We start from the raw sequence: 27045 nt of genomic DNA, 5'->3' as shown, positions 1-27045 counted from the left end.
ATCAATTAATCTCGGGCCTTACAATTCTCCCCCTCTAAGATTGGATTTCGTCCTCGAAATCTTGCAATCGATACGCACATAAGATAAGGAATATGAGAAATACAGAATAAGAACTCATATCAGTAGAATAACTCAGAATAACACTGACTCAAATCTGATTCAGATTCTCAAATAATTTCTTCAGTTCTACGATTATTCCACTGATTCAATTTTGAGTTGCTTTTCTTTCTAATCAAATATATGTATCATCTGTTCGACATAGATCAATGTCTCATCAAACTCAATCTCATCTGACTGAAGTACATAAGAAGTTTCATTCTAATACGTTCGCAGCATAATATACATCGTGAAGATCAGAAAGCAATAAGGACAATATAAGTCGATAGGAAAGATTGCCTACTGCTTCAGAAGTTTCATAAGATACAACAATTCGTGGAGATAGTATTCTTCGCTTATCAAATCAGATAACGCTTCAGAAAATAAATGAATCTGCAAACATACTCGGTCTCCCTGTTCAAACCACAAGGTCGGTGTCTGATCTGTGTATGTTTTGCTTCTTGATCATCAACTATCTTCATTCTCTTCTGAATAAGCTTCTCTTTTTCTGTCATTTCTCAAATCATATCTGATCCGATAACTGATAGTTCTGAAATACTATCTCAATTCAGAGAATTTATGATTTTCTTGTCATTTCACAATTCAGAACAATATCGCTACATCTATTAGATAGTTGTTACAGGAATTACAATCTCCAAGTGGCAATATTAGTCAGCTAATACCGAATCAGGTATTAGAATTCTGAGCATCTCCTCAAATTTTGGATAGTCAACTCAGACAATCCATCGAAAAGAGAATGGTAGAATGAAATCGCATACAACCAAATACTCAAAATATCTGACAATCGATGCCACAATCTATCAAATAAATCTAAAGTTTCCAACTCGACAATAGATTTGAATAATTCCTGTCATCTCATCATGTCATTAATTTCTTTTTCAGCTATCTTCTCATATCTGTATCATATCCAATACCACATATTCTTATATTTGTCGAAATCTACTTCAAGTAAATCGCAAACTCATAACGATCAATATCACATCAGTACTATATAACTCAAAATAGTACTCTGACACACTAGATTTCAGTATCTCTGCAATATCATCGAGTCATATCAATTCAAGAATCAAATTCTTTTGGCGATCTTTCATAGAATGGAATAACATTTCTTGTATAGTTCCTAGCTATTTCATCATATTGTATAGCTTCAAATACAACATATCATGCCATCTGTAAGAACTATCAACAATTATATTGCAATCTCATGCCGATATAGATAGTTTCAGAATAAAATTCAACGGCATTTGATCTTCTTTCGATTCTGAACTACTAAACTGTTCATAAATCATTCAGTTGACATCGCTCAGTCTAATTCATTGATAGTCTAGGCTTTAAAACCAAAAATTCTATCATATCTGCACTCATTTCTCATCTGTTAGAATCGATAAATTCTATAACTGTTCAAATCAATCATCTAGTCAAGGCAAAAAGATAACAATTCATCATTGTGGCCTTATTCAATTGCTGATAATGAACACAAAATTTCACTGATCTGTCTTTCTTTTATTTCGTGCAGTTCTCTTGGTGCCATTCTATATGGTATTTTAAAAGTCAATAAGATACCTGGCATCATTTCACCATGGAAATCCATCTCACAGACTGACAGTAATCTCGGAATTTCATCTGGAAAAGATCAGCAATTCAATAATAATGGGCAAATCAACCAATTCTGAGCTAGCTTCCAATACATCTATTGCATAATAAGGAATATTCTCTGCTCTTATCTGCAATAATGAAATCATAGATAGAATAGATATTGAAGGAATTCGAAATTTCGAACTCTTACCGTAGAATTTCCATCCTTCTATCAATTCAGTTCTGAATCTCATAACTTTCTGAATCAATCCACGAAATTCTTGTACTTGATCAACATATCTAAACCGATAATTCAGTCAAACTCTGACAAATCAAGCACGATACAATCTATCTCTCTCACATTACCTTCAAAGTGTAGTATACAATTTCCGATCGATGTCACATCCTCCAAAAGAAATAAGATATACCACAATAGATAATACATCAACAGGTAATGCACATAATATGGAACTGTCATTCAGAAATAACATATGGGATGCTCCAATATCTTCGCTCACCTACACAAAAGAATCATAAAAGAACAGTTACCTGCTAAACATCATCCGATGCTTGCTTTTTCGGCTGAGTCACTTCTCTCGATGACTTTGCACTATGTGATCTTTTCAAACCACGTTGCGGACATACTCGGGCAAAATGTCCCGATTCATAGCATATATGGCAACTCCCAAGTACACCTCTGCACTGATCATTAGGATGTCCTCCTCCACATTTGTGGCAATAAATTCCTGCATAATCTGAACTAGTTTGCCTCTGCCCACTAGAGTTAGATGAACTATCTCCTGATCGCTTAAATTGCTTTCCTCTTGCTTTTAAAGAATCTTCCTTGCCAAAACTGCTACCACCTTCCTCAAATCTGGGAAATGGTTGCTGAAACTGAGTCAATGGCTGTCGTTGAGACTGTGACACAAACAATGCTTCTCGTTGTTTCATCAGACCAGTCTCTGCCCCCTTTGCTTTATCAAGTGCATCCGCAAAGGTGTTTGGTCTACCAACATTCACCAGTGTAAATACATCTGGATTTAGTCCATTAATAAACTGATCAGCTTTAGCCTCTTCATTCTCAGCTATATGTGGAGCAAATTTCAGCAAAGTAGAGAACTTAGCAACATATTCCGCAATAGTCAGATTGCCTTGTTTCAAATTGGCAAACTCTGCATTCTTATCTTTTCTATACGATACTGGAAAGAATCGTTGATAAAATTCAGTTTTAAACAATTTCCAATTAATCTTCGTACCTCGATTTTCAAGAGCCTTCTTGGTTGTAATCCACCAGCTCTTTGTAACATCTTTCAATTGATACCCAATCAGTCTAATTCTTCTATCATCTGCATAATCAAGAGAATCAAACATCATCTCAATATCCTCTAACCAACCTTCACAGTCAACTGAAGTCTCAGTTCCTTTCAAAGTAGGCGGCTTGAAAGATTGAAATTTTTTCAGAAGTATCTCCATTGGTGATGCTGTAACATCACTCATATCTCTCAATGTACTGCCTTGCTCTATTCTCGGTGCTTCAGGTGTTTGTGGCACTATCGGGGCTACATTCACCTGCTCTAGCTGAGGAACTGTCTCTGTCTGTCTATTCATCATTCGACGAGGAGGCATATTTGCTAATTCAAACAGATTAGTATAAAATACAATCTCATGTATAACAATTCTGTCTCAGTTCTCCTCTGATTAGCGCTTTTGTGCATTCTCAAGAGATCAAATTCTAATTCATTCTCGAATAATTCTGATTCATTCTCGATTAATACATGCTTTCAATCAACTCAGATAATAAGGAAAGCATGTAATTCTTGCATCTGTATGGCATGCTATTCTTACCATTTGATCACATAATTATATCATCATATAATTCGAAAAACAGTAAAGCATGCTCGATAATTTAAATCATAAAATCATGCGATGATACAGTTCTGGCATTATAACACAATATTCGCATGTACTTTAGGTAATCACAAAAAGAATTCAATCACATGCGAATAAAGAAATCAAGCGGACTCGATCTACCCCGCTCATTCTAAATCAGTCCAGAACCTACGCTCTGATACCACCTGTTGTGGGGACCTGGGTTGCTAATCTTCTCTTGGAACAATTAATCAAGTACTCAAAAGAAATTAAGAACCAAGAGCTAAAAAAAAAAAAAAAAATTTAAAACTTCAAGAGCCTCGCTCGATCGGGCAAACTCAGCCGATCGAGCGAGCTAGAATAATCAAGCTCTCGGGTCTGCACAATTTGGCCTCGCTCGATCGGTGAACTTCAACCGATCGAGCGGCCAAAAAAATTGAATTCTCTGTTTGCACAATTACAGGCCTCGCTCGATCGGTGAACTTCAGCCGATCGAGCGGGCTCTTAACTCTGAAAATTCTGCTACACAAAGATTACTGTCAAAGGTGAAATAATAAACCATCTATTCTTGTATAAGCTACAACATAATATACATGCTATCTCAAGTCTAAGAAGAATCAAGGTAATACTAAGATTCAGAACAAGAGTTTCAACAAGCTCCATTTCATATTCATCTAGCATACTCATGCTAAGTTCAATTCACAACATCTCAACAAGTTACTACTAGCTTTATCACTAACATAACATCTCTATAAAGATGTCAACTAGAATTCATAAACTAAAATTTAGTACAACACAAGCTAAGGTCATAGCATACAAGCCAAATCCCAACTACAAATCAAATTGGTGCAACTTGACAGCAACTCATATCTAAACCCGGATCACCACTCTACTTTCTCTCGATCTCTATTCTTCATGATCTTTTCGGACTCGTTCCAGTCCCACCGATTATCATGTACACATACAAATAAGACAATAGCCGGAGAGACTCCGGTGAGAATTTAATCCCAGTATAAAACAACATAAACATGCATAAACTCAAGTAATTCAACTTGAAGCATATTAGCAATCATTCTACAAATAAGACTCAAAGCAACTTAAGGCATATTAACTCAACATGCTATAAATCAAGTTGCAATGTTTTATTCAAGCAAGACATGCTATTAACATCTACAAAATCATATCAAATCAATAATTCAATATCAACTCTTCAAACCATCATACAATATATTTCAGCTTAAACAAATAATAGAAACTCATCTATTAAATTCAAAAGCAATGCATGATTTAAAATCGGTTATCATATCGGTATCGGTTCTCGTTTTGGGATCCCTAGGAAAGAAACACATCAACCCATCCACCTACTCTCCCTTTAAGGTGATGTTGAGTGCTTATTTCCGGACTTGGGTCCACTATATTGAGCGTCAAATGGAAGGGATAACTCAATCACCTAGCCGTCAAACGTTAGGGATAACTCAATCACCTAAACTCCTCAATATACGTCCAAACATCCTATCATTATATCTGGGCAACTCAGCCCTCAAAACTCAAAAGAAAGTTGGCCCAATATGAATGCAACAAACTCAAACGCATCAAGTCAAGACCAACAATACAAACTAGATCAAGTAAGTAATCATATAAGCATCTATTAACATAGAAGCACAAAGTATGTGGTTTTAGAAAGGAATACTCAATAGATTCATATTGAGTGTGCAAGCCCTTTCTTTAAAGGTTGTCTTATACCTTTCAATCTTGGTTTATAACTCTTCAACTCTTCAAAATATGCACATACAAAGCTCAATAAAAATCTGCTCAACAATCTAGGTCTTGCAAGCTAATCTTCAAAGCAAACCTTGTCCAATTCTTTCTCGATTCGACGCTGAACTTTCCAAGCTCGATGTCCCCTGTTTTCAATCTGAAAACACATCATATATATTCAAAAACATCAGCAAGACACTCATCAATGTCCAGCTAACTCAAAGATATCACAAATCAACTCAATTCTTGACTCTACGGCATTAACGATATAATTTCGGCAACCGTAATTCATTTCCAACCATTCTATCATTCTTATCAACTTTATATAAATATTATAACAGATGAATATCATCATATATCAACTCAATCAGAAGCATAAGATCGAATCCAACTTCTAAAAAATCATAGCACTTGCGAACGATGCTTGTTCTTCGGTTCAACTTTGATATCGTCAAATATATATCAATCCTCTTCACGTAACACACACATATCAACATGTATACCAGCCATAAATCAACACATCAGAACTGAAAATTTCGAAATAATGGCTGGACATTCATATAGAAAGAAAACGACGCTCATTCTTCAATCTACCATCAATATAATCAAACATAGAAGCTTAAGAACATCAATACATGATCAATCTGATTTCTGCCCCATATCAACATTTCAAAATCATTAGAAAGCTCATCAAGACTTACATCAAATGATAGCCCTTCTCGCAAGGAGTTCGGAACTATTTTCGGAGTTGAATTCGGACAACTGGAGCAAAAGTTATGAAAGATTGAAAATGGAGAATGGACTTGGAGATGGGGTTCTCGATCCCTTTCTGAAGTTGCAGCTCAAATTCTGAAAAATTATGGTGAATACACGTTTAAGACTCTAAATATAGCAAGTGTCCAAGTCAAAACCTCATATTTGCACTTTGGCCCCTCAACTCTTCATTATTTGCAAATCGGTCCTTGGCAAATCTTTTTAATTCAATTTCAATCCTAAATAATTTAAGAATATTAAAATTTAAATCAAAACTCTAAATATTCCCAAATTAAATATACTCGGATTAAAATTAAATAATATTGCGGATTAAATCAATTAATCCCGGGCCTTACATCCTACATCTGTTGTAACCACTCTTCCATATGGTATCGTCTCCTTTCTATCACATAGAAAACGTAACAACCACTTAATGCACTTGAATCTTCAATTTTTTTGCCTTGCATAGTCGCCCATTGACTCCTCAACCGAATTAGAAATAATATATGGGATAATATATAATAAAATTGTGTATAACATCAATTAATTTGTTGATTTGAGTTTGTGTTCCTTCCAAGATCTCATAAACACAATGTTTGCGTCCAACGAAAACAACACACAAAATCCTACTAAAATATAACAACAACATTATAACAAATAGTAACTTAAACTTGAATGACTCACATTTAATTAAATACAAGTATATAAAAAAATTTTGTTTTACTATTCTTCGAGTTTGCAATGTGTTGAACTCGAGTTGTTTTTCCAGAAAAAAAAAAAAAAACACAGATAGTCCATTATACGTTTGTATGAAAGAATTTAAAGTGAAATACGAATCAAGAATTTAAAGTGAAATACGAATCAATCGACGGATTTATATTATAAATCAGTATAACCCATTGAAATATATATATATATATATATATATATATATATATATATATATGAAACTATAAATTTTATATTCTATATAAAACAAATTTTATGACATAATAACCTATCTAAATCATAAAAAAATTATTTGAATAAATATAAATGAGGGCTGAAGCCTGAAATCACTCACATACAAAGTAAAACTAACAAATGGTATTTCTTGGTCACATACAAAATAAAACATGAAAATATATATGTATAATCCATGGTAAAATTAGTATCTGAACAATTAAACAATTCCAAAGAAAAATTAGAAGTCTTAATTTAAAATATAACATTTAGAACCAAAAAATTTCAATTATAATCTACATTCTACTGTAAATATACAAAATTGTTGTGGGATAATTTAAAAGATGACATATAAATTTATTAGGTTTATTGGGTTTTTTTTTTCCCATCAACATGCAATCTTAAGCCAAAAACTGATATTTGTGATTTATCCAGTGAAACATATTGATAGGGACTATGATGGATGGGGGCAGGGACAACAGAGTCACCGATGATGTTGGTTCATATTAGGGATTGGAAGAAATTTTTAGTTTTGGGGAATAATGGCTCAATTATTTTGAGAGTCAATGAGTAGTAAAATCATGGATATGCAATTTTTGAGTTTCTCTCACTTAACCATGGTTAGGATAGGTAGTTCAAAAATCGGCAAAATCGGATTTTTTCCTTTCAAAAAAAAATTGACAAGTGTCACGTACTAAGGCATTGTCGTTGAGCTAGCATCGACTCAACCCCAGTTGGATAGGTCAAAACTCAGCAAAATTATATATATATATATATTTAAAATGACACATGTCATGTTTTGGCTAGCTTATGATAGTACTCTTAAGCCAGCATCGACTCAATTGTGTAAATTCATCGAGACGGTTCGCTAGATTTTCAGCTAGCTTGATAAATATTTGATTTGTATTAGAATTTATCGAACTCGAGCCGAATCCGAATATGTTCGAACTTTTTTTCGAGTCGAGCTCGAGCCAAAATTATTTTGTTCGATGATTCGCGAATAGTTCGCTAGCTTTAATATTTTATTAATATAATATAATTGTATAATAAATATATATACATTTGGGATAAATGCAGAATATATCCCTAAAGTTTCCAAACTTTCTCAAAAATATACTAACACTTTATTTGTTCCTAATTGCATCCCTATTTTAAAAAAAAAAAATTGTCTTCCAAACTAAAAATTGCTTATAATACCCTTATTTTAACAATTATAAATAATATTTCCTCTGGGCTCAAAATGGTATTGGTTTATCTATAGCCAAGATATGCTAAAACCATTGATTTTACAAGAACAAGAAATACAGCCACCGGTTGTAAAACAAGATGTTGATGATTCTAAAATTCAAGAAACAAGTGATAATCTATCATCAGCTTTTGATGATCTAGATAAAGCAACAATTGATAAGGATAACTCATCGAGTCAACCTTCCGCCTCTGGGATAAAAGAGGAAGAGATCAATCTTAGGTCCAACACAGACAAGGGCAAATCTAAGATTGATACTAACCCAGCTGTCATTTCTCCATTTTAGGTTTATCAACAAAGGTAAGAAAAATTAAGTACAAGAAGTAAAATTAGCCCGAACACTTGCAGGGTTGATGTTGCAGGGATATATCCAAGGGTTTGGCTAAAAAATAATGTCAACCTTAAGGATGTAAAGTTATGGTATGAATTTGGGGCTTTAGCCTCAGTTTATACAACTTTACCAGGCTTCCAGGAGATATCACAACTACCAAAATGGATTCAGGAAGCAGTCCAAGAAACATGGGCAAATAATGACAATTTGTCTAGAGGAGATGCGCTCGAGTTATACTTCTTTAGTGCAGCTCCAGAACCAACAGGGAAAGGATCACACGAGTCTTTTCATTTCATCAAGCTAAGGAGACCTAATATGAATAATCAAAAATTTATCAAGGATCATATATCTGAAGAAATACAATTGGTGTCCACTTTCAGAGAAAATGAAATCTCAACCAGAAGAGCATGGGGTATTTGGGTATGTCTCACCGAGATGGACAAGGTTAAGTTTCCGTTCAAATTTTATCAAAATTATATGAATGGATCATTCCTGTTAAATACAATGACAGGAAAAACTACGAATTTTCCGAAAAAACTCTTCGAAAAGAAGAGGAACCTTTTGTGGAACAACAAGCTACCGGGGAATAAAGAAACTCGCCGAAAATTTTGCAATATGACTCATATCGGGAGATGGTCCGAGAATATCTACCCAGAATGTCCAAACCAGAAGGAGCCAGAATTTGGGAAAACCTTCAAACCCCGAACGGATCGAAAGGATTTTTTCAAGACAAGCAAAGATGGACAAGGACCACTGAAGATGCTCTTCCACAGGGGCCCACTTCAAAAACAAAAGATGCCCCGATAAAATTAAAAAAGGCATGTGAGGAGAATAAAGTCAAAAGAAAGTGGTAGGCATGTGGCTCTTCCACTAGTAAAAGATGTCATCAATAATGACATAAATAATTCAAGACAGCTGTAAGATTATCTGAAGTTTTTCGGTGAAACACGTGGAACTTCAGCCATAAATATAGGCATTTGAGGAAGCTAAGGGCATCGATAATTCCCTTCAGTTTTCTTACAAATAAAAACATTGTAATATTTCTCTTTTTATGTTTGTATTAAGTTTTAGTGGGGTGTATTCAAAGTGGAAAAAATCATGACATTTAAAGAGTCTTGTGGAATTTAAAAGTCAATAGGTATTCAATCTAGACTTTTACAAACTATATGGAAATCTAGTTGTATCCAAAATAAAAGTCTATGGAGTTTTAAAAAGTAATGTAGTATTCAACTATGACTTTTAAAAACTCTATAAAAGTCCATAGATATTCAAATTTCCAAGAGACTTTTAATGACTCCATGAAAGTCATTAAAATACAAACTTTAAAGTTCAAGGTACAATAATAAAATGTCTAGAATTATCTTTGCCTGAACCCGAAGATTTGAATGGATTTCTAATTTCATTTCCCTCTTCTTTTCCTTCTTCCTCAAATTTTTTCATGAAACTTTTTACAAATATGAAATCAAATTTCCTCAAATATTATGATTTGTTTTTTTTCTTACGACTGTTATCATTTTGGTTTAGGTAAAAGATACTGGTTTGGGAATCAGCCCACAAGATATTCCTAAGCTATTCAGGAAATTTGTGCAGAGCCAACCTCTAGCTGCCAAAAATTCTGATGGCAGTGGACTTGGCTTGGCAATTAGTAAGAGGTAATCTTGCTACTTTTCCCGAGCCATAAACATTTTAAAACGATTTCAAAATTAGCTTAGATCTTTTCTTTGATCAGGTTTGTTAATCTCCTGGAAGGGCATATTTGGATTGAAAGCGAAGGTATTGGGAAAGGTTCTACTGCCATCTTCATTGTTAAACTTGGGATTCCTGGACGCTCAAATGAGATCAAGTACTCGTTTGTACCTAAAAGTCCAGAAAATTATGTTAAGACTACTTTTTCTGGGCTCAAAGTAGTTGTGATGGATGAGAACAGGTTAGTAATGGTTTATCATTCAGCAATATATGTTATATTTGTTTGTAAAGCGGTGAGAATTATAAACATCTACATTTTCTTCTCTAGAGGTAAGTCCAAATTTCAAATTATTCAATCCTATTTTTGTAATTGGACGCATAACCCCATTTTGTATGATAAGAGCTACAGGTTCATTGGGCTGTGCTTTGTTATGTGCTATTCGTGGTGTTATCCTATAATGTAGCAGAAATGTGTAGTACAAGGATTAGCTTGTTGATTCACACTGATTGCCCGAGAAATCTTGGAAATGATGAGAAAACACTCACAATAGCGTGGATTAACTTGTTGATTCACATAGAAGTAGAATGCCTGAAAATCTCGAACATAATGAGAAGACACTCGCAACAATTTTATTTAATTAGAAAAACGGCTCTATATCAAAAGTATGCACACATATATAAAATGGACTCACAATAATCAAAATAGGGAAAATGGAAAGTACGTAACTAAAAGATGCTATCTTGCCTTAGGAATGAGGAAATCAAATCGGAGTCAAAGTTCGATTTTCCTAGGCTGATTTATTAACAAAACAAAAATTTACCAAAAAAGGAAAAACACGAAGAAGGTCTAAATGAGGGAACTTGCCCAAAAAATCGTCTGGCTAATGGCAGAGCCATGAGTTTTGTTCGTTGGCCTGTTTACAATCAAAATAATGTCAACCTTAAGGATGTAAAGTTATGGTATGAATTTGGGGCTTTAGCTTCAGTTTATACAATTTCACAGGCTTCCAGGAGATATCACAACTACCAAAATGGATTCAGGAAGCAGTCCAAGAAACATGGGCAAATAATGACCATTTGTCCAGAGGAGATGCGCTCGAGTTATACTTCTTTAGTGCAGCTCCAGAACCAACAGGGAAAGGATCACACGAGTCTTTTCATTTCATCAAGCTAAGGAGACCTAATATGAATAATCAAAAATTTATCAAGGATCATATATCTGAAGAAATACCATTGGTGTCCACTTTCAGAGAAAATGAAATCTCAACCAGAAGAGCATGGGGTATTTGGGTATGTCTCATCGAGATGGACAAGGTTAAGTTTTCGTTCAAATTTTATCAAAATTATGTGAATGGATCATTTCTGTTAAATACAATGACAGAAAAAACTACGACTTTTCCGAAAAAACTCTTCAAAAATAAGAGGAACCTTTTGTGGAACAACAAGCTACCGGAGAGTAAAGAAACTCGCCGAAAATTTTGCAATATGACTCATATCGGGAGATGGTCCGAGAATATCTACCCAGAATGTCCAAACCAGAAGGAGCCAGAATTTGGGAAAACCTTCAAACCTTGAACGGATCGAAAGGATTTTTTCAAGACAAGCAAAGATGGACAAGGACCACTGAAGATGCGCTTCCACAGGGGCTCACTTCAAAAATAAAAGATGCCCCGATAAAATTAAAAAAGGCATGTGAGGAGAATAAAGTCAAAAGAAAGTGGTAGGCATGTGGCTCCTCCACTAGTAAAAGATGTCATCAATAATGATATAAATAATTCAAGACAGCTGTAAGATTATCTGAAGTTTTTCGGTGAAATGCGTGGAACTTCAGCCATAAATACAGACATTTGAGAAAGCTGAGGACATCGATAATTTCCTTCAGTTTTCTTACAAATAAAAACATTGTAATATTTCTCTTTTTATGTTTGTATTAAGTTTTAGTGGGGTGTATTCAAAGTGGAAAAAATCATGTCATTTAAAGAGTTTTGTGAAATTTAAAAGTCAATAGGTATTCAATCTAGACTTTTACAAACTATATGGAAATCTAGTTGTATCCAAAATAAAAGTCTATGGAGTTTTAAAAAGTAATGTAGTATTCAACTATGACTTTTAAAAACTCTATAAAAGTCCATAGATATTCAAATTTCCAAGAGACTTTTAATGACTCCATGAAAGTCATTAAAGTACAAACTTTAAAGTTTAAGGTACAATAATAAAATGTCTAGAATTATCTTTGCCTGAACCCGAAGATTTGAATGGATTTCTAATTTCATTTCCCTCTTCTTTTCCTTCTTCCTCAAATTTTTTCATGAAACTTTTTACAAATATGAAATCAAAAAGTAAAATATTTGAAAATCCATTTTTTAAAAAAATTTGGTCGTTGAAATTTTGGAGATGATTTTGTTATTTTTAATACATAATTTATGCAATTAATTGTAATAAAATATATAAAGTCATTTATTTTTTAAGTAGTAGAACTTTTACTCCACAAAATGATGAAAAATAATAATAAAAACAAATATTGCTATAGATATTTTTTATAAAATAAAAATTAATATTTTTTATATAATTGAAAGTATTTTTTTAAAAAATATATTAAATATAATTATATTTATTTTATAACTTCTAATATGGAAATTCTATTACGTCAAATTATAATTATGAAATTCCTAGGGATGTAAACGAACCGAACCGAGCCGAGCCGAGCCGAGCCGAGCTTTTGAATGTTCAAGCTCGGTTCATTTATAAACGAGCCAAGCCCGAGCTTATTTAAGGAATATATTCATGGCTCACGAGCTTATTCGAGCTTTTATCGAGCCTAAAGAGCTTAATATATTTAAATTATAAATTTAAATATTCATTAAATTAATTAAAAACTAAATTATATATTTAAAAAATATATAATATTATTATTAAAATTTGTAATTTTATTCTAATAAATTAATTTTTATAGATTTTTCAATATTTTTCATAATTAAAGTGTAAATTTATAAATTAAATATCAATACTATTATTTTTTCGTCTAAGAGATGACTTACGAGCTTGTTAACGAGCATATTCACGAGCTAACGAGCCGAATATTGTAAAGCTCGAGCTTGGTTCGTTTGTCTTAACGAGCCTCATTAAACGAGCCCGAACGAGCTTTTAACGAGCCGAGACCCGAACAATTCGCGAACTGTTCGTCTCATTTACATCCCTAGAAATTCCTTAATAAAATTATCATGTTATACATATAAAAATCATAAAATTTTAATAAGATTTTATTGTCAGAGTTGAAAGTAATAATAAATTATTTTAATAATTAATTTATTTATTCAGTACTTATTGAACATTAATTATATATATATATATATATTTATTGTGCATTAATTTAAAATTATAATTTCACTATATTTAAAAATTTATAAAAATATATACATAAATCAACACACACTGACACATACACACAAACATATATATACACATATATAAGGATAATTTTATCGAATAAACATATAAAAATATTATTAATCCACGAAAGTTTGTTATTAAAAAAAGTCAATAAATCACTGCAAATGTCTTGTAAAAAAGTCTATAAAACTCCATAGAATTCTTTTCACAAACTCTGTGAGATTTCCTCTCAAAGTAAAAAAAAATATATAGGAAAGTCTATCAGAAAAAAAAAAATCAACCAAAGTCGTTAAACATCTGGATTGAATATTGTATACACAATTTCAAGAAAAAGCAGCGAGGCGGCCCACAAGAAGCCGGGAGAGAGAGAAAAGACCAGAAAAAGGAAAAGAAGAAAAAGAGAAGAAAGGGAACACCGTCGCGAGAACTAGGTCATCGCCGGTAGAAAGAGAGAGGAAATTCAAGGGAAGAAGAAAATAGAAAGCGGCAACAATAGAACGGCTGTGGACTTAACGGAGACCAACGATTTGAGAAGAAGAGCGGTGGTGTAGAACGGGAAAGATCCATTCTTCATTCGACGGGAGACTTTTTCTTGACAGAGAATTTTTTAAAAGAGGTATAAAGTTATTTTATTGCTCATTATGCTTTGTTTTTCCATCAATATGATTCAACTTAGATCAAAATTTTATATTTTTTCATCCAGATAATTAACAATCACATAATAACTTGTGATGCAGCTGGGATTGTGAATTCATTTTTGATTAATTGATGCAGGGATGTAGACATATATAGTGGAGCTCAGGTGGTTCTTACAGCATGGATTGCTGCATGGAGCCGCAATGGCCGGCTGATGAATTGTTGATGAAGTATCAGTATATTTCAGATTTCTTCATTGCTTTGGCTTATTTCTCGATTCCTTTGGAGTTGATCTACTTCGTTAAAAAATCTGCTGTATTTCCGTATAGATGGGTGCTTGTGCAATTTGGTGCATTTATTGTTCTTTGTGGGGCAACACACTTAATTAACTTGTGGACATTTACCATGCATACAAGAACCGTGGCAATTGTCATGACCGCTTCAAAAGTTTTGACTGCTGCTGTGTCTTGTGCAACTGCCCTTATGCTAGTTCATATCATCCCTGATCTATTGAGTGTTAAAACAAGGGAGTTGTTTTTGAAAAATAAGGCTGCAGAGCTCGATAGAGAAATGGGATTGATTCGTTCACAGGAAGAAACTGGTAGGCATGTTAGAATGCTAACTCATGAAATTAGAAGCACTCTTGACAGGCATACCATTCTAAAGACTACATTTGTTGAGCTGGGAAGAACGTTGGCTTTGGAAGAGTGTGCGTTGTGGATGCCAACCCGTACAGGATTGGAGCTCCAACTTTCCTACACTCTTCATCACCAAAACCCAGTTGGGTTTACTGTGCCTATACAGCATCCTGTGATCAATCAAGTTTTCAATGCTAATCGAGCCATAAAAATCTCTCCAAATTCTCCAGTCGCCAGGTTCCGACGAGCTGGAAAACACATGCCTGGAGAAGTGGTTGCAGTGCGGGTTCCCCTCCTACATTTATCCAATTTCCAGATTCATGATTGGCCCGAGCTCTCAACTAAACGTTATGCTTTAATGGTTTTAATGCTTCCTTCGGATAGTGCAAGGCAATGGCGTGTCCATGAATTGGAGCTTGTTGAAGTGGTGGCTGACCAGGTTAGGATCCGCCACATCTCTTTCCCTCTCGCGTTCAGATTTTGGACAGATTTTCTTTGTGCATTCCTTTGTGGTGTGGATCCTTTTTTTGTAGTTTTATCTTTATGTTAATAAAAAAATTTGGCATTGGATGTGTCTGTTATTTGTTTATGCTGTCGTGCTTAGAATTTAGACAAGCTAAATCTACTGAAATAAAGAATTAAACTACAGGGCCCCATTCTGGGGCTGCCAGGTTCTTAAATTGCACTTTAGGTGAGTGACAGATATATGACTGGAAGTTGGTAAAATGGCTGATGGGATCTTGTGTATCTGCAGCTGCATCTATGTTGTCTCAATGGTCATGGCATTATTTTCAACTGAAAGTTCTGGCTACAAAATTCTTCTTTTTTTTTTTTCAAAAAAAAAAGTTTTAAATATTTTACTCGTACGGTTGTACCCCTGTTTGTCTTTGCTGTTGTGAAATAGAGTGGGCATTATTCATCCATTTTTTCAAGATCTAGATCCATTTGAAGCATGCTTGCTTTTTCTGGCTGAGTTTTTAGTTTTTATTCTTTGACTGTATTGGTCCAACAAGTTTAAAGGGTGAATCTTCTGGAAACGAGGTCACACCTCTGAAAGTAATAAAATGAAGAACTTGCATTCTGCACTTGCCTGATTCAGAACAGTTGGTTAGCCCTCTCTCAGATTTCTTGATGCTTGGAGTTTCTATGTGTTTGATTTACTCTGGAATCAGGTCGCTGTTGCTCTATCGCATGCTGCAATTTTGGAAGAATCAATGAGGGCTAGGGATCTTCTTATGGAACAGAACATTGCTCTTGATCTTGCGAGAAGAGAAGCAGAGACGGCTGTCCGTGCTCGTAATGATTTCTTGGCTGTCATGAATCATGAAATGAGAACTCCCATGCATGCAATAATTGCTCTCTCAAGCTTACTACAAGAGACTGAGCTGACACCCGAGCAACGTCTGATGGTTGAAACAATACTCAAGAGCAGCAACCTTTTGGCAACACTTATAAATGATGTCTTGGATCTTTCAAGGCTTGAAGATGGTAGCCTTGAACTCGAGATAGGAAATTTTAACCTGCATGCACTCTTCAGAGAGGTAAAAATAAGATATTGGCTGTGTTGTGTTTGTTTAACTACTGCCTTATCTTTAGTAGCAAGTTTTTATTTAATTTATGTTCCCATTCTTCTTTGGTTATGTGAATTTCTGCTTCTTATTGTAGGTTCTTAACCTGATAAAGCCTATAGCATCTGTGAAAAAGCTATATGTTACATTGAGTTTGTCTTCAGATCTGCCTGAGTTTGCTGTTGGTGATGAAAAGCGGCTGATGCAAGTACTTTTGAATGTTGTTGGGAATGCTGTGAAGTTCTCAAAAGATGGTGGAGTTTCGATTTCTGCCTTTCTTGCAAAATCAGATGCTTTGAGAGATCCTCGAGCCCCAGAATTTTTCCCCATACTGAGTGACAACCACTTCTATTTACGTGTACAGGTTCGTTCCTTTTTCCGAATATTATGATTTGTTTTTTTTCTTCTAAGCATCTTACGACTGTTATCATTTTGGTTTAGGTAAAAGATACTGGTTTGGGAATCAGCCCACAAGATATTCCTAAGCTATTCAGGAAATTTGTGCAGAGCCAACCTCTAGCTGCCAAAAATTCTGATGGCAGTGGACTTGGTCTGGCAATTAGTAAGAGGTAATCTTGCTACTTTTCCCGAGCCATAAACATTTTAAAACGATTTCAAAATTAGCTTAGATCTTTTCTTTGATCAGGTTTGTTAATCTCCTGGAAGGGCATATTTGGATTGAAAGCGAAGGTATTGGGAAAGGTTCTACTGCCATCTTCATTGTTAAACTTGGGATTCCTGGACGCTCAAATGAGATCAAGTACTCGTTTGTACCTAAAAGTCCAGAAAATTATGTTAAGACTACTTTTTCTGGGCTCAAAGTAGTTGTGATGGATGAGAACAGGTTAGTAATGGTTTATCATTCAGCAATATATGTTATATTTGTTTGTAAAGCGGTGAGAATTATAAACATCTACATTTTCTTCTCTAGAGGTAAGTCCAAATTTCAAATTATTCAATCCTATTTTTGTAATTGGACGCATAACCCCATTTTGTATGATAAGAGCTACAGGTTCATTGGGCTGTGCTTTGTTATGTGCTATTCGTGGTGTTATCCTATAATGTAGCAGAAATGTGTAGTACAAGGATTAGCTTGTTGATTCACACTGATTGCCCGAGAAATCTTGGAAATGATGAGAAAACACTCACAATAGCGTGGATTAACTTGTTGATTCACATAGAAGTAGAATGCCTGAAAATCTCGAACATAATGAGAAGACACTCGCAACAATTTTATTTAATTAGAAAAACGGCTCTATATCAAAAGTATGCACACATATATAAAATGGACTCACAATAATCAAAATAGGGAAAATGGAAAGTACGTAACTAAAAGATGCTATCTTGCCTTAGGAATGAGGAAATCAAATCGGAGTCAAAGTTCGATTTTCCTAGGCTGATTTATTAACAAAACAAAAATTTACCAAAAAAGGAAAAACACGAAGAAGGTCTAAATGAAGGAACTTGCCCAAAAAATCGTCTGGCTAATAGCAGAGCCATGAGTTTTGTTCGTTGGCCTGTTTACAATTAAAATAACCTACTCTTTTGTCCAAATCGGACATCTCCCAAAATTCACTAATTTTACTTGCCTTATTTGGTGCTGGGGCAATCCAACGCGTAAAAAAAGCATCTTGCACCGTATCACAATAGAAAATACTTTATTTGAAGATAGTGATGGTGCAAATACATTTTGTACTTTTAAACTGACCAAACTGACGAAACTCATTCCATAGTCTAGCTAATATTTGGGATTGCCTTTTCCAATAAACGCTGGTTGCATTTTTTTATGGTATTTGTGCCTTTTGAAAATTAAAATAAAATAAAATTAATTGTAGCTTCCTTTATGGGAGGTACATGCTGCCGCAGTAAAATATTTTGATGAGATGTTTGTGCAAGCATTTTTTTGTTATTTTATACCAGGAACGTTAATGATGCGTTTTATTTTTAGTAAGTTGTGTTGTGTACGGATACTTCTTTGTAACTAATATAATTTACCTTCTCTAAATATTTCCATATAGCGGTGAACCATTATTTTGAGTCATGTTTGTACAAGTTCAGATTGCACAGGGGCACATTTTTTATTTTTATTTTGGGAATATGAACTGATAAAATTAAACTGCCAGCAAAACAAAGTTTACAAGTGAGCTAAGAAACAACGGGATCGGATTACAAGTGAGCTAAGAAACAACAAGGGCACTTTTTTGAATTAGGAAAAAATAATCAATTCAAGACTCAATGAAGTATATGTTGAGAAACTGTATGTGCTTGTCACTCGCGGAGATTACGAGTTCACTTTAATGTTTTGTTGTCTTAAACGTATGCTGTCTTTTAGCATTGTTGTCAATAGTTTTGGCATCATTGCTGGCCATCCCATTGGTCTTTGCCACCTTATTCACTGCTGTTAAATTGCTGAGGTTTGTGTTGCATCTGCTGTTATTGTTATTGTTGTCGTTATAGAGAGAAAACTTGGATCTTGTTGGATCCAAATGGTCAATTTTGTTTACATATTCTAGCGAGATTACAGTTATTGTTGCAATTGTTGCGTATTTTCTTGCTTGCAAGTGCATGATGTCAAGTTTTAATATTTAGTGAGGAGAGTTAGAGCATCGTTCTCACGAGAAGTATGTTTTGAAAATTATATTAATGTTTTTAATTAAAATAGGCCAGACTTTATTTAGAAAATTAAATATGAGATTTTTATTTTATTCAACTTAATTAACTAGAGTATAAGCAATTAACGCACTTGAGAGAAAATCAATGAGAAAAAATATCTAAAGGTTTTGATTTCACTTAGTTTCGACAATAACTACTTTTGATTAATTTATTCTATTCCCCTTTCCTAAGCGACAAATATAATTTATCAATTAAGTTTTGATTCCAATATCTCTATTAAAAATCTAGACTTAATGATATGTAAAAAAGATGTTCTTATTCAAGCTTTGTTGACGTTATATGCGCCGAACTATATAAACATTAACAATGTATTTTTCAATGGTCCTATTCAAAATCTCTTTTCCGGAGTGTCAGATTTCAAATAAATATAACACTTCAATTTAATGATTTATGATCATTAAATTGAAAGACAATCAAATCTAGAAAACACAATCAAACTCAAAAAGGAATTCAATCAAATAAAATTAAAAAGTTGTAGAAGTTGTTTCAACTAAACTACATCAACTTCTAGAATTAAGAATTTAATTCATGATTAGAACAAAACAAAAACTGAGCATGATTTGGAAATTAGACATCAAGTTTCAGAATTAAAGAAGAAAAGATTAAGGAAAACTAATTCGAAGTAGGGTGTGCGTTCTTCATCTTCGATCTTATTTCCAGATTTCTTCTTCAACGTGCAGCCCTTTTTCTCTCAATTCTCTCTTGTCTCGTTTCGGTGTGTCTCTGATTTGTGCGCTTATTGTGTGTCTGATTCTCCCCCCTTTATGCGTCCTTGAAGCCTCTTTTATATGTCCTTGAAGCCCGTCAAAGAAAACCCGACAAAACCGAGAGTTTTCAAATTCCAAAATTCTGCAACCTTTCTTGTCACAGCAGCACTGCAGCGCTCACTTCCTAGTGCTGAAGCGCTTCTCTTTCGAACACAGCGCTGGAGCACTGCCTTTTAGGCGCTGGGAGCCGCTCATTACTTCCAACAGCGCTGGAGCGCTCCTTTTATGGCGCTGGGGCGCTTCACGTTCGTCATTACAGCGCTGCATCGCTGATAACCAAGCGCTGGGGCGCTGCTGCTTTGTGTCCTGCACGCATAATTCTTGCAAAAATCATGTCTGGAGTTCTAGCGGTTGGATCGGGCTGAAATTTGAACAGCAGCTTTATAACATTTTATGCTACATTCTGAATGGTGTAGATCGGATGGATCTCTCTAGAGTCTCCAATAATTTTTGGACAATTGTTGTTTCGTAATTCCTTCTTTGTACCTCTTCTTGGTGCTTAACTCCAAACCTTGCATCTTTAATCCCTCTTTTCATGCTCTTATTATATTTTGTCAATCCCATGCATATCACAAAAACAATAAACAAATACGCATAAAACCGTTTGATAAATCACAAAAGTCAAGTTAAAATGTATGCAAATTAAGTGCATAAAATGCACTTATCAGCAATCTTTGAATTGCTGCTAAGTGGTATCGTGGTTGAGTTCTTGGCCATTGTTACTTCATTGGAAGTAATAAATTTGTGTTGTTCAAGGTCTATTTTTGGGTTCACGTGGAGTGGTTAGTAAGGCAAGATTAGCCGCATCTCCAAAATGCAGCAGGTTTGTTTGAATCCTCTTATGATTGTAGATCATAGTTATCAAAGGTGCCAGGAAAACATGAATCTTGAGCACGAAGTGATATACAAGGCGTGCTGAAACATAATTTTCTAGGATCTACATATAATAGGAAAATTACACGACATTGCAAATAATATACTTCGTTAATGTTTTGAAACATATATATATTTTTCAGTTTAAGGGTATAAAGGACTATCAAATTGCATCTCAACTTGGATTAAACAAACTCTACATTTAACACTGAGCCTTTAAGGTTGGGGACATCTATTGCCAGACATTAGAATACCAATGTACTTTATAATGCTTATTTGGCTAAGTTGTATGGTATTGTTTTTATTAAGGAGGACTTGGTTGGATCTCTCTCCCATGCATGTCATTTTTTGTTTTTATATAGAAGCACGCCTAGTGCGGTGGTGTTAAGACAACAAAACACATCGAGTCTTATGGCAATCACGTGCTTTATATCCAAACCACACTTTATTGAAGGTTTACGCATACCTGCAAGTAATGTGCCTTGCCTGTTGTTGTACCTAAACGCATGGCTTGTTGGTTTTTAATGACCTTGTTGATTGCGCGATGAACTGCACAGAAGATTTGAAATATAATAGCAAGATTATATTTAATAAATTTGACTTTAAAGTTGTTTCTTCGTGATGCAGTGTTGGCCGTATGGTAACAAAGGGGCTCCTCACGCACCTGGGGTGTGATGTAGTGGCTGTTGGTTTGGGAGATGAGTGTGTCAAAGCCATTACTTATGAACACAAGGTGGTGTTCCTTGACATAAGCATTCCAGGTGCTGATCATTTTGAAGTTGCTAAAAGGATTCGTGGAAAATTCCCAAAACATCATGAGAGACATTTGATTGTAGCGCTCACAGGAAACACCGATAAGTTGACAAAAGAGAACTGCTTAAGGGTTGGTATGGATGGAGTCGTCTTAAAGCCTGTTTCCGTGGATAAAATGAGAACCGTCTTATCTGAGCTCCTCGAGCATGGATTTTTGTTTGAATCTCGGTAAACCAAAACACAAGTGCTCAATCACGAACAAGGTAATCGAGTGTTATGGATATATGGGATGGAACTGATGCCTGAGACCATGTTGCTAATGTTTGACCGGCCGGATAAAGTATGGTCTTCAAAGATGATAATACTTTGACAAAATTTGGGGGAGATTCAGTCGTCCTAAGGTTGTGTTCGCGCTTGCACTTGGCCTGGTTCGAATCTTAAGTTGGTAATTTTCTCGGTTGCATTCTGTTTTAGAATATTATCTCAAATTATAGAGGAAGTTCTGAAAACCGGACTTGCTACCATCTATAGTTACCCAACTCACTTTATTTTTTTTCATATTTATAAGGAAGGCTGTAAATACTGTTACTTTGTCTAATATTAATGCAGCAAATCGAACCCATGTTAAGTTAAAAAAAACAGTGGCTTTCCTTCTGGGTATATGGACGGAGCTTAGTTCAAGTTCGAGAGCCAAATTTAGGACATTGTTCTTTTTTTTTTTTTTTTTTTTTTTTGGATCAAGAAATTTAGGACATTGTTGATAGGATTGTTGATAGGCTTGTTTGCTCAAATTTTCAGTTGTATCATAAAACAATGCTTAGAGGGGTGAATATTCGGTTCCCAAATTTTCGAACAAAACAACTTTCGTTGTAAAATAGATTAGATATATATGAATTAAAAGGCACCAAGATTTGCTCATTTGACTTGGGAAAGATACCGTGTAATTCTGATTGTTTGATGACCAATGTTGTATTCAAAATTTGCACGTATTTTTTTCTCTTTCTTTCCGAGTTCCAACGTGAAAACTTGTTCGAGTCGATTTTCATTTGGTCATATTCCATGAATACTTAGTTGTATGCTAATCAATGGCAGGTCCCCTTACGTAACAAAACAACATTGTGTGTAAATAATCAAATCTCTCTTGACTTTTATGGCGATGAAATAAGCACAACCAATAATATATAAAAAATTCAAACTAGTCGTAGTGGAGTTTTTAGCATTTTGGAGGTTTATATTTTAGAGATTCTCTTGAATTCCATTTTGCATGTCTTGTGAAGCAAGGACGGATCCAGAAGGTAAGGTTTTGGGGGCCGAATATTAAGTGATATAATGTGCGAAGGTGTCGGAGCTATCAATTTCGAGCGAAGATTATTAGTTTCGCTCTTTTTACTTGTGTTATTATATGCGTTATTTTCGTAAAATTTTCTGTTTTAATGTGAGATATATAAAGAGAAAAATAATTGAAAAGATTTTTGTTCAAAGGCCACAAAGATCTGTCACTATTAGCGAAATCAAATTTAACATTATAAAAATCCTAATTTTTTGTGTTATTTTATATTTTATTTTTAAAATTTAATGTAAACTAGCGACCGAGGCACACGCGTTGCGTGTGTAACGAATATAATTTGATATATAATTTATTATGTACATGATGATAAAATAAATATTGTTGAAAATCTTCCAAGGGGCAACAGCTCTATTGCTAGAAGTAAATGATATGTCAACCAGCTCACGCAGAGCGCGAAGCACACATAAATTTTCCTCAGTAATTGTATTAATAGCTACAAAGATATTTACAATTGCAAGATCAAGAACAAATTCCAGCCAAACCACTGTACTGGAAAAAATTTATAATGAAAGTAAATTCCAACAACAAAAAAATATAAAAATTACTATAAATTAATTGACGTTCTTACACTGACAACCCGCTGCATGATTATCCGATAGAATACTATGAAGAAGCGGTACAGTGTGCATGAAGCATTTCATCACAGACTTTAGGAAGCATGTGTTACCCAAATTTGCAAGCACTGCTCCCTGCAAAATTTTCACATTTTTTTAATTGAATAAACACATTGAAAACTTGGTGAATGAAAACATAAACAATAAACAAACCCAAAAACACCGAACATTTACCCAGATACATACATCTATCATCATCAACATAATGTCGAACAATATATGAATCGGAGAATATTTGGTCCTATCATTTTTTAAATAAAATAATTTGTTTCAAAATATAGATTGCATCCGTAAGTTAAAATTTAAACTGATTGCGAAAGAATCGGAGAATATTTGGTCCTATCATTTTCTATTCTTAGTCATGAAACATGAAATGCACAATAGATGACAGTTCAATAAAAATGATTGCATGAAAGCCAAAAGTGAACATAATTTTTTTTATTTTTTTTTTTTGGAAAAATTAATTTTAAACTCTAATTGTTTCAAATAAAAATAATAATTGTCAATAAAGAATAAATCATGCATCCAACTACGAACCCTTTCCTCAGTTACTCGCAACTTTTGTGCAGTGCAGTAGTCCTAAATGCAACTTTTATTTTTTTTAATTTTATAGGCATTCGTGACATATCACCAACTTTTTAGCAGGGCAGTAGTCCTCAGGCCAACACGAAATCAATAATATCAGCAAGAAAAGCAATAAATGAGTACAGGGGAAATTGAGGCCACCTTGTTTTGATTTCTCTCGTTTTGGCACCAGTAATATTAGCCTCTCATTCAAAGTGAAGTTCACATATTAAATCCAAGAAACTCTTCATAGCACATATCAAACCCACCAAATTTAAACTGAAAACAAAACAAATCTATTTAAATCAAAATATAGACGCTCACAGACCTCATAACAAACTATTGGTACCACTAACCACATATTGAATCAACCCTTTAATTTTCCAGCAAGTGAAGATAACAAAAACAAATTTATAATATCTGAAATTGCACATAAAGATTTAAAAACTGGTTCATGTGCGTAGTTTTCCAGAAGTAATTGACAAAAACAAACACATTGGGGTGCAATCTAAAACGAAGAGTATAAATTGCAACTTACCAAATTTTACGACAGGATCACCTTAAAGAAAACAACAACGTTAGTCAATTTTCTTCAATTATTGCAGAACAAAGTAAGACGATTCCTGTTGAGAAAAAATAATAGACATAAAAATCCGTAAACACATAACTCAATTCCAGAATTAATGGTGAAATGGAACATAAAGAAATTCGTACAGATTCATAAAGTAAGAAGATAATTCTAGGCGGAGAAAAATCGGAATATTAGAAAATCACAACTGTGTGTGCAATAATTTCATTTAAGGAACAACAACTGTATATTATGCAATTAATACATCAATCGTAACCCACAGTAAATAACACACATGATTAGAAGTCCGTTCCACCATAGCATTTCCAAACACACTATCACTGAATGGATAAAAGTTATAATATACATATTATTGTGTACTCAAACAATATATGAATCGTAAAAACACTCAAATGGCTTTTAATATATCCTGAATAAAGTACATAAAGGCACAGAAACACATTCATACAATTTACAAAGGAATATCACGTTAGAGTGATGAGTGCGAACTTCTACAATTTACAAAGGAACGCATTTATTTATGCAAATAATACATCAATCGTATTTGAAACAACAACTTTAGTTTGAAATTTTCTTTCTGACATTTCATCGAGCAAGTTTGACGCGAGTTTGGATCCAAATCGCAAGCTCTAAAGATTAAAACTATTAAAACAAATGTTCAAAGCTTGGACGGTATACATTTGATACAAAAAATTAAGATTGAAAAATATTAAAAAGAAGCATAGAGAAAAGATTGAACCTTGGTTTCGACGACATCGTTCCAATTTCTTCATTTGTACTTGGACTGATCTTGAACAAAAGTATCATAGCGGAAGAGACAGAAAGATGAAGCAAGGAATTAAAAGATCGAGTGGGGTTGCGAGGATCGGAGTGGTAGAGAGCTTTTTGAATCAGTTTTATGCGAGACTTTGGAGAATAGGGAAGTTGAAGAGAAGAGACGTGAGGGAAGTTTAATAGAAACGTGGGGGTGGATAGAAAAAGGAAAATAAAATGATGTAGCACAAAATTATAAGGGTCCGTTTGGTAAGGTAGTTTAGGTTGGATAATGGCTGCCAAAATGGGTTTATCATACGTTTGGTAGCATGTGAAACAATATGAGGTAATCTATCGTACATGAGATTGGGGTAGATGAGGGAAAGTTAAATAAACTCCCGGAAGTAGCGTGTATTAATAATCTATCATTCTATCCTCCTCTTTATTCCAACAATACCCCCAACAGTTCCCGCACAATTTGGCCGACTTCTTCTGAGATTCGTGTTTAGGGTTTTATTTCTCTCCACGATTTCAGGTAAATACGATGCTGCGAAATTAAAATCCAAGCCTATGCGTAGAAGAACTTTATAACTCTCTGATATTTTGCCTTTTTCTCTTTTTCTGAAAGGTAAAGGAAGAGGAAGAACCTCTGCTGATACATGTTTCGATAATCTTTGTTCACGGTATCTTCTTTTGACTTATTTTGGTCAGTATTAAGCGTCATGTATTTTTTTTTTGGCTACAAATCTGCATTAACGTGTTTTGTGCACAACGTTTGTGGTCTGATGTCAATATTCTGGAATTTTCTGTGATCATCCTCTTTGAATATATGTTTTAATGAGGGTGAAATTCAATTTTATTTCTTTTCTGTCGATTCTATACTCCATCAATAAAACTAATGATGTTGCTCACAGATTTAGATCACCTGTTACCTACGCACTATGTAGTTTGGTGTATATAAAGGCAAATTTGAACCCAGACATTGTAAAATGGTCTTGACGAGCAGATAAGGTGAAAACAGTGGTTAACTGTTTTGCGAACAGTCAGAGCTTTTTGGGAATACCATTTTTAAAAATTTAATATAGATTTCGCTAAGCCAAAAATAATATAAATTTAAGAATTTGTACCCCTTCTAAAAATGATTGAAATATTGTTGATTAATTTTTTTGAAATTTGACCTAATGCACATTTTTAAGACTTTGTCTTGTAAGCTAGTTAGTTGTTTTGTCCCGCATGGTTAACTTATTTTTTATTCATCTAGTATGAAGTATCTTGGAAGATTGGCCATTATGCGTAGGCAAATTGTACTTTTTGTGCTGCTGCACCAAATAATGTGTCAGTCAATGCTAATGTTGTTACTTTTGAGACGTTATCGGAAAAAAAAATTGCAAAACGACTCCGTGAGAGGCGTAAAACAGCAGCCGCTTACAGCATGACCCAAAAAATTAGTATGCAGATGAATAATTTGCACAGAATTATTAACATAGGAGATGTGCAGTGCGTGGTGAACTTAAGACTGAATAGAAATGCGTTCGCACGATTGTGTTACTTGCTAACTAATGTTGGAGGGCTAGTGGAGTCAAGATATGTGCGTATTGAAGA

At 34.2% G+C, this 27045-nt stretch overlaps 2 protein-coding genes and 1 long non-coding RNA gene across 4 annotated transcripts; 1 reads left to right on the top strand and 2 right to left on the bottom strand.

Annotated features, from left to right (window-relative positions):
- Positions 1–2522: 2522 nt before the first annotated feature.
- LOC140861154 (uncharacterized) lies at positions 2523–3318 on the bottom strand. The gene is made up of 3 exons (XM_073264165.1): positions 2949–3318; positions 2649–2891; positions 2523–2566 (listed from the first exon to the last, which is right to left on the bottom strand). Exons 1-3 carry the CDS (start codon positions 3316–3318, stop codon positions 2523–2525), a joined length of 657 nt encoding a protein of 218 aa, XP_073120266.1.
- Positions 3319–13981: 10663 nt separating this feature from the next.
- LOC140860099 (ethylene receptor-like) lies at positions 13982–22426 on the top strand. The gene is made up of 7 exons (XM_073262878.1): positions 13982–14283; positions 14442–15380; positions 16114–16482; positions 16607–16873; positions 16951–17078; positions 17156–17353; positions 21450–22426. The coding sequence occupies exons 2-7, from the start codon at positions 14484–14486 to the stop codon at positions 21805–21807; spliced, it is 2217 nt and encodes a 738-aa protein (XP_073118979.1). The 5' UTR covers positions 13982–14283; positions 14442–14483; the 3' UTR covers positions 21808–22426.
- A 912-nt stretch (positions 22427–23338) lies between these two features.
- On the bottom strand, positions 23339–25628 carry LOC140894366 (uncharacterized). Of its 2 annotated transcripts, XR_012153800.1 has the most exons (4): positions 25430–25628; positions 24640–24724; positions 24264–24380; positions 23339–23612 (listed from the first exon to the last, which is right to left on the bottom strand). It is a non-coding gene; the product is annotated as an uncharacterized lncRNA (long non-coding RNA). The 2 variants fall into 2 exon arrangements; XR_012153801.1 differs by lacking the exon at positions 24264–24380.
- Positions 25629–27045: the final 1417 nt, after the last annotated feature.

This window comes from Henckelia pumila, chromosome 4 (assembly GCF_033568475.1).
Source record: "Henckelia pumila isolate YLH828 chromosome 4, ASM3356847v2, whole genome shotgun sequence".
Classification (NCBI taxonomy): domain Eukaryota; kingdom Viridiplantae; phylum Streptophyta; class Magnoliopsida; order Lamiales; family Gesneriaceae; genus Henckelia; species Henckelia pumila.
Note: the sequence above shows the minus strand (reverse complement) of the source record. Positions and strands in the feature narration are given on the sequence as shown.

Bases quoted from the DNA above. Each gene is read 5' to 3' on its own strand.
- LOC140860099 (XM_073262878.1), top strand. From the start codon at position 14,484: ATGGATTGCTGCATGGAGCCGCAATGGCCGGCTGATGAATTGTTGATG. The intron at 16,483-16,606 runs GTAAAAATAAGA...TTCTTATTGTAG, and splicing joins TGCATGCACTCTTCAGAGAG to GTTCTTAACCTGATAAAGCC. The intron at 17,079-17,155 runs GTAATCTTGCTA...TTCTTTGATCAG, and splicing joins GGTCTGGCAATTAGTAAGAG to GTTTGTTAATCTCCTGGAAG.
- LOC140861154 (XM_073264165.1), bottom strand. From the start codon at position 3,318: ATGCCTCCTCGTCGAATGATGAATAGACAGACAGAGACAGTTCCTCAG. The intron at 2,892-2,948 runs GTACGAAGATTA...GATTCTTTCCAG, and splicing joins GAAGGCTCTTGAAAATCGAG to TATCGTATAGAAAAGATAAG. The intron at 2,567-2,648 runs GTCTGATGAAAC...ACCATTTCCCAG, and splicing joins AGCAAAGGGGGCAGAGACTG to ATTTGAGGAAGGTGGTAGCA.